Source organism: Malus sylvestris, chromosome 10 (assembly GCF_916048215.2).
Source record: "Malus sylvestris chromosome 10, drMalSylv7.2, whole genome shotgun sequence".
Lineage (NCBI taxonomy): Eukaryota > Viridiplantae > Streptophyta > Magnoliopsida > Rosales > Rosaceae > Malus > Malus sylvestris.
In genome coordinates, this window is record NC_062269.1 from 1705700 (window position 1) to 1714414 (window position 8715).

Sequence of the window (8715 nt, forward strand, 5' to 3'; positions counted from 1 at the left end):
TTAGATGTAATTGAAGGCTCAAGAAATCCCAGATTATGTTACCAAATGGAACAATATTGTCCATACAGAATGCATTATACGCTACTCGATCTATTCGAAATTTGTTGAGTTTTAAAGGCATACGTCTAAATGGATACCACATTGAAACGAAAAGTGTAGAAAATATGGAATATTTATGCATTACCTCCAATGATACCCAGAAGCGTATATTGGAGAAGTTGCATGGTTTATCGAGTGGATTGTATTATACATACATAAAGACAGTTGAGACACATGCTGTCATGAACCAAAAGTTCATGGATTCAAAGGTTCACATGCTTTGGCATGACCGTCTAGGTCATCCAGGATCTACCATGATGTGTAGAATCATTACTAACTCTAATGGACATCCATTATTGAGCAAACACATTGATGTCTCAAATGATAACCCTTGCAAGTATTGTTCCCAAGGGAAGTTGGTAATTAGACCATCACAACTAAAGGTTGATAATGAATCCTCATCATTTTTGCAAAGAATTCAAGGGGATATTTGTGGACCTGTTCAACCACCTTATGGACCATTTCGATATTTTATAGTTTTGGTTGATGCATCTACTCGATAGTCACATATTTGCCTATTGTCTACACGAAATGTAGCTTTTGCGAGACTTCTTGTTCAGATAATTAAGTTGCGAGCACAGCTGCCAGATCATCCCATTAAGTCCATTCAACTTGATAACGCTAGTGAATTTACGTCTCAAACCTTTGATGATTACTGCATGACACTGGGCATTGATATTGAACATCCTGTTCTTCATGTCCATACTCAAAATGGTTTAGCAGAGGCATTCATCAAGCGACTTCAATTATTAGCCCGCACTCTGCTCATGAAAACGAAATTGCCAGTCTCTGCATGGGGACATACCATCTTACATGCAGCATCATTGGTTTGATTGAGACCCATAGCCAACTACCAATACTCATCAATACAACTCGTGTTTGGACATCAGCCAAACATTTCACATTTATTAGTTTTTGGTTGTGCTGCTTATTGCACCGTCACAACGAACTAAAATGGGACCTTAGCGCAGACTGGGAATTTATGTGGGTTTTGATTCACCATCTATCATTAGATATTTGGAACCTTTGACTGGTGATATGTTTACAGCTCGTTTTGCTGATTGTCATTTTGATGAGATAGTCTTCCCGTCGTTAGGGGGAGAAAAGACCGTTCCAGAAGAATGGCAATAGCTGACATGGGATGTTCCCACCTTATCTCATTTTGATCCACGAAGCACTCAATGTGAAAATGAAGTGAAAATGATCGTTCATTTTCAAGGTATTGCTAATCAAATGCCATATGCATTTAATGATGCTTCGAGAGTGACAAAGTCACATATACCAGCTGTAAATGCACCTGTAAGAATTGATGTCCCTATTGGACAAAATAAAGTGGCAGCGAATGATTCATCCAGTGCACGCCTGAAGTGTGGTAGACCCCCAGGTTCAAAAGATTCAGCCATTCGAAAGAGAAAGATGAGGGCACAGTTGAACCCAAATGAAATCATTCAAGAAAAGAAAATGAATGATAACAATTCATGATTCTGTATTTCCAGAAAAAGAAAATGTCCTTGACGAGATACATGTCCCTGAAGAGACAGAAGTACATGAAAGTAAAGAAATATCCATAAATTATGCATGTACTAATGAATTGTGGAATCAAAATGAAATAATCATCGACGACATGTTTGCATTTGTAATAGCCACTGAAATTATATTAAGTGATGATATCAAGCCCCGCTCTATTGATGAATGCAGACAGAGACAAGATTGGCCTAAGTGGAAAGATGCAATCCAGGCAGAATTAAATTCCTTGGAAAGACGAAGTGTTTTTGGACCAGTAGTCCAAACCCTGCTTGGTGTGAACCCCGTAGGTTACAAATGGGTATTCACAAGGAAACGCAACGAGAAAAACGAGATTGAAAGATATAAAGCATGACTAGTTGCACAAGGTTTTTCACAAAGACCTGGAATTGATTATGAAGAGACATACTCTCCTGTAATGGATGCAATTACGTTCCGTTACTTAATAAGTTTGGTGATTTCAGAAGAACTTGACATGAGACTTATAGATGTCATCACTGCGTATCTATATGGAGAATTAGATACTGACATATATATGAAAGTCCCAGAAGGACTTAAGTTGCCTGAAGCAACTAGCAAACCACGAGGTATGTTCTCAATCAAATTAAGGCGATCACTATATGGGCTGAAACAATCTGGGCGAATGTGGTATAATTGTCTTAGTGAGTATTTGATTAAAGAAGGATATGCAAACAATGTCATCTGCCCTTGTGTGTTCATTAAGAAATCAAATACTGGATTTGTTATAGTGGCAGTATACGTCGATGATATGAACCTAGTTAGAACCCCTGAAGAGCTCAATAAAACTGCTGAATATCTAAAAAGCGAATTTGAAATGAAAGACCTTCGGAAAACAAAATATTTTCTTGGCCTGCAGATCAAGCATTATGCTAATGGAATTTTGGTCCATCAATCAGCTTACATTGAGAAAATACTGAAGCAATTTGGCATGGACAAGGCTTATCCACTTAGCACCCCAATGGTCGTTCGTTCTTTGGACATTAAGAAAGATCCATTCCGTCCAAAAGAAGATGATGAACTGGTCTTTGGTCTAGAAGTACCATATTTGAGCGTAATAGATGCTTTATTGTATTTAGCACAATGTACTAGAACAGATATAGCATTTTCAATTAACTTGTTAGCCAGGTATAACTCTGCTCCAACAATTCGTCATTGGAAAGGAGTCAAAGACGATACCTTCGTAGGACAACAGATATGGGTCTCTTCTACTCAGACAAGCCCACAAATGACCAGATCCTTGTTGGATACGCAGATGCTGGTTTTCTCTCCGATCCGTATAAAGCCTGCTCACAAAATGGATATTTGTTCACTAATGGAGATACTGCAATTTCATGGCGATCAACGAAGCAAATGCTAGTTGCTACATCTTCCAATCACTCGGAAATAATTGCTTTACATGAAGCAAGTCGTGAATGTTCTTGGTTAAGATCAATGATTAATCACATCTGGAATTCATGTAGTCTACCTTCAAGGACAGACACTCCAACTGTCATACATGAAGATAATGCAGCATGTGTTGCCCAAATGAAGGAATGATTCATCAAGGGTGACAAGAGCAAACACATATCTCCAAGATTTTTCAGTGCACATGAGCTTCAGAAGGCTAAAGTTATTGAAGTCAGACAAATCTGTTCTAATGAAAATTTAGCAGACTTGTTCACCAAATCTCTACCAAAGTGCACATTTTAGAAGTTAGTGCAGGGAATCGGATTACGTCGGCTTACAAATTTGAAGAATGTGGAATCAAGGGGAGATACTATTCAAGGGGAGCATCCATGATACATGCATGTTGTACTCTTTTTCCTTCAATTAGGATTTTTCCCACAGGGTTTTTCTATCAAGGTTTTAACGAGGCAACATAAGCATGCTCGTTGTACTTTTTTTCCTTCACTATGGTTTTTTTTCCCACTGGATTTTTCCAAGCAAGGTTTTAATGAGGCAACTGATACTGATATGTCGGCATTCAAGGGGGAGTGTTGTAAATAGTGGGTATTTTTGCCCACGTGTTATAGTAAAGACTCATATGCTAAATAGTAACCCTTTTGTAAGTTTCCATTGAAATGTCTCTATAAATAGAGCACTTTGATTGTTCAAAATGAGAGAATACCTGCAATACTTTTGTAGTGGTAGTAAAAAACTAAACAGTGTGATATTTTGCACCACTTCGTCCTCGCTCTTAGCAAAGGTTATTTCTCTAATTTTTGCCTATTTATAACAATTTTCATTTTTAATGCGTTAACAAGTCCTCGACTGCTTGTTCAAAGAATTGTCACTGTTGGTCAGCCTTTCTCTTAAAATAGCATTGGGATTTTTTTTTGTAAGTAGCACTATTTTTTCTATTTTTGTTAAACTATAAGTCTTATTAGATGAGATATTAGATTAGCCACCGATGAAATTTGAACTCATGCCATTATACAATGGCCCAATATTTTTCCACTACTGTAGTAAAATGTCACTTGATAAGTATGTAGCGCTTTGGATTCTCTTCTTTAGTCGAAGCCCTCGGTCACGCAGAATACTAATAGTTGCCCAACTCCTTCCACAAGAGGGATGCTGAACCGCGCTGGTTTTCTGGCCCATGTTCTAGTTTTGGGGGAGAAAATGAAGTGCCTTGCATTTAGTGAATATTTTTGCTCTCTGCCCTCTAGTGATGGTGATGCTTGTTACCATCCGATTTATCACTATTAGATGAGTTTAAATCTCAAAATTTAATTTTATACAATGATAATAAATAGAATAATGAATATTACCACCACTTCAGAATGATGACAAAAATCTACCTTTGCACTTAATGGTATAGCATGCAGGCATGAACTACAATATAATCAGCTACTTGAACTTAGATATTCCTAGCCTTAATAATCACTATAGAAACCTACCTCTTAATTAAGCCCAAACAATAATCATATATAAAGGAATTTCATGCATCGGACTTTCTCTCAGACGTATAACGCACATGTGTATGGAATAAGCATTAACTTACTTCATCAAATCTCGGCCTTCTATTTTTTCAAATGAAAACGAGTGACTATGATTTAATTAAGTAAATTGATGCTCATTTCATGTACAGGTACGTGATGCACATGAGAGAAATTTAATACATAATCTCTCTTGCTAAACTTGTGAGTCATTAGCTTTCAGACCGCATCCCTCTCATCAAATCAAGCATAGTATTAGTGATTTAATCATTCCATAATAGCTAATTGCAATTGGAGCTAATGAATCCTCAAAACACTTTCTAAGGATCATGTCCTCATTTCCAAGTGATGCCTGATGCTGGAAACCGACTATACGAAAAGCAAAGATTCATAAGCACCCAAACTCGTGAGTATTTTCCAATAAAACTGTACAGAGGATATCATAGATAGATGTTCCTTCAAATTGAGATACATTAGAAACTTATACGAAACACAGAGACAATTTTGCTTTAACAAGTACACATAACCAAATACGATTTCCACATATATATCTACACACACACACACATATACACAGGAATGCTGGACTCTTTGACCCATGGCTGTACACTCATTAGTTTTGCTTTCTTTACGTGTGTACCTCAGTTAGACTTCAACCTATCCAAGTGATAAAATCTCTGCAAAAACCAAGTATAATCAAACATGTCAAAAGATATGTTAGCCAAAGAAGAAGCATCCCGAGGCGTTGGGTGGTTGAATACTTAACCAGAATCGAGTGGATTTCTTCCAGATAAGGCACGAGTAAGGAAACCAAGTTCTCTATTTCCAGTTTCAAGTTGTCATAGTTTTCATCTTTTGCCATGAGGCTACTAATGAATGTTTCATTGTCAGGCACTAGCATTAGGGCTACCTGCATACGGTATATTTGTTAGTAATTCCAAGTAAAATTTTATGTTGCTCCATGTGGCCCATTATCTCCATGCTGTTAAATTTTAAGTTTCAGCTATTCATGGTCCTTCTTGGATAGCAATCATAGGCTTAATTAGAAAAGAAAGCCCCTTATAGGGAAAAGTCATTCCATATAAATCACCTGACATGATGGTGTAGAATATTTTGTTCATCAAAATTATAAGCAAAATTGATACGACACATCATGCCACTCGGTGTTAACATGACTCTGTGTTGAACCTAATGATAAGTTGCTTAAGTTTGGGGCAGTAACAGTGGAACAAATAATGAATAGCTATATAGCTAGCTTTTGAAAAAGAAGAGAGTAATACTTTAGAAGCAGCTGATGAAATCCACCTATGCCATGGCTTCAAAGTAATGTTATAAGACTCTTCCACTGCCTGCTGCATATTCTGCCCGGGATCTCTCACTAAATTTTGCAACAAGGCCACGGTAAAATCTAGGGATCTGAATGTAGAACAAACCAATTTGTTTATAACGAAAATGAAGCATCTTGTGCAAGAAGTAGTTGATACATCCAAGAATTTGGGCCAATTATACACCTAAATAATGGTTTAAGTACTATAAGGTTGTTATCATTAGCAATGAAAGACAACTTTGATGCATAAGTAGCGTCTAATCTCAAAAAATAAAGTGGGGCCTATTAGTGAATTATAAATAATTGAATAATTGCACAACTTGCCACTTAGTACTATGTTCTAGTAGTATTTTTTTTCACTTGTAAGTGAAGGGTATTAAGTTCAAATTTCGTAGATGTTGATTTGACATGATTTTCTTTTTCGGCTCTTATTTTATTTGAAAATGAAAAACAGTTACCAAACAAGTTTTATGTATAAAAAAAAACCTAATCGATATTTGTGTTAAACAAAGCTGATTTTGATTTATCTGTCACGAGAAAACTAATGACTAGTTGTAAAGTAGAGACAAACTTAAGCTAGGTACTGTTAAAGAAGGTAAATTTTCATGCATCAAAATCTAACAAACTTAAATACAACTTATATTAAGTAGTTCTACTTTTAAATGTTTTAAGATTTTGTGTAATAAAACTTCATACTTATTGAATCACACATGTAGTTAAGTTGAAGGCAATATCGATGTTGATTATTAATGAATCATTAGTCACCTCTCTAAAATCTTGACAAGAACTATTAGATTTGATAATACATAAGGGGTCATTTGGATTTGATAATTTCAAATCTAGGGATTTATATATATGACATCATAAGATAAAAAAATTTATTTGTTTTAGATTATTATAATTGATGGAGACTCGGACAAGAAGGAAATAAAGAACAAAAATGGATTTCAAAATGATTCTTTTCACACAGTCATTTCATACGTAATAATCTCAAAATTTTGGGTAACATTTGGCTTTATTGTTAAATCCAAGTTATTTTTTTTCAATTTCTCCGCCCAAATATAGACGGTTCTCGTTGTTTGTTCACATAGTCAAGGGCAAACACAGTAATTAAATTACCTGGTGAGCCAAACAAAGGCTCTACTACAACTGGTAACGTTTCTAGCAATGCCTTCAGTCGCCTCATTTTTCAACATCTCAACCATATTTGAATATGTCGAAAGATCTGATTCATGTTTCGTTTCCAATCTCTACGCATATATATAAAACAATAAGTAGAGTGGTTACTAAAAAAGACAAATCAATCACTTCAGTAGTACATAGTAAGCATAAAATTATCAGTGCACGATAAACATGACTCGATACATCAAAACATCAATATTACTTATTTGAAACCAATCACTTCAGTAGTACATATTGAACATAAAATTATCATTGCACAATAAACACGGCTTGATACATCAAAGCTTCGATATTACTTATTTGAAACATGCATCTTGGGTTGTTTCTGCTACCATGAATAGTCAAAGGGAGATAGAGTGGACTTGGAAATAAAGTTTCACATTGGAAACCCATTGCTTATGGATAAGAAAGCTTTATGGAGACACTTCAGCGTGTGGAGCATCTTGGTATATGTAATTATATGTATTCCTACATGAAGGTCCTAGAAGAAACAATATCATGTTTTCTTGCAATGCAAATATGTATATATATATATGCGTATTTAACTATTTAAGTATATCAATATAAACATAATTCTATATGGTGTATAAATTGTTCATACATCGATATACAATATATGCATACACATGTAAACACTGAGATTTTCTTTGTAATTACCCGAATATTTTGATGAATATCTTGGCTTAGAACAGCCATTGTTGGTCCTATTTTATCTGCAAAAAGGAAAAAAACAACTGTAAAGTGGTATTTGATCATGGCAGGGTGCGTAATATATATATATATATATATGTGTGTGTGTGTGTGTGTGTGTGTGTGTGTGAGAGAGAGAGAGAGAGAGAGACCAAGAACTTGAAGAAGCAAGCTGCAGAGAGAAAGAAAAGGCCTGGTGGGAATATGAGCAGCCTCGTGAGCATGATCACCACCACCATGTTCAGCCGCTGGGACCAATATAGCACCTTTAACCTTGACCATAACGGAGAGTTCTTCAATGGCACATCTAATCTCTGATCCCATATTCTGATCCATTAACTTCCTTTTCATTCTAATTTGGTTTTCTTGTTTCCAACTCCACAGTGGCTGCCGAAATCTTGGATTTATAGAAACAGAGAGACATAGAGCTTCGTATATGTTTGCATCATTGTCGACGTACGACTCTCTTCTTGTTTAGGACTTGGTGATGAGGCACGCAACACACACGCCCCCACCCCAAACCAATTATTTGTAAATTAACTGTTACCGGATATAAGTGCTGATAAGAGCATGGCCAGCTTTCATCGATAGTCGTTAAAGATAATATCTTTACGGTGTCGGATATATTTCTTTATTGAAATGCTCCTCTCATATGAATGTTCATAACTTATTGATGGCGACCTTAGTTTTGACCTGTGATTTTGAAATAACGTTTTATTCTTAATGTGACCTTGTAGTTATCTTATACCTTAAACCGTATGATCCAGGAACTCCTCGAATAAGCTTATATGAGAAAAGTTTTGGTAGAACTTATTCCAAATTATATCTCTATAGTCTAACAGTCTATTTTAAGTCGTCCTCCGTAGATAATCTTTACTAAAAAATCACCAAAATCGAAAACCGTATAACCATTGATTTAAATGGTTGTCATTTTAGTGGTTCTTTTAATAGATG

The 8715-nt window shown here is 35.8% G+C and overlaps 1 protein-coding gene across 5 annotated transcripts; it reads right to left on the reverse strand.

Moving 5' to 3' along the window:
* Window positions 1-4366: 4366 nt before the first annotated feature.
* Window positions 4367-8205, reverse strand: LOC126587138 (glycolipid transfer protein 3-like). Of its 5 annotated transcripts, XM_050252117.1 has the most exons (7): window positions 7914-8200; window positions 7729-7784; window positions 7009-7139; window positions 5843-5978; window positions 5329-5472; window positions 5195-5239; window positions 4624-4931 (listed from the first exon to the last, which is right to left on the reverse strand). In XM_050252117.1, exons 1-6 carry the CDS (start codon window positions 8110-8112, stop codon window positions 5204-5206), a joined length of 702 nt encoding a protein of 233 aa, XP_050108074.1. In that variant the 5' UTR covers window positions 8113-8200; the 3' UTR covers window positions 4624-4931; window positions 5195-5203. The 5 variants fall into 5 exon arrangements, with proteins under 5 accessions (XP_050108071.1, XP_050108074.1, XP_050108076.1 ...); XM_050252114.1 differs by having other exon boundaries at window positions 4367-4931; window positions 5195-5472; window positions 7914-8203; XM_050252119.1 differs by lacking the exon at window positions 5329-5472 and having other exon boundaries at window positions 7914-8205.
* Window positions 8206-8715: the final 510 nt, after the last annotated feature.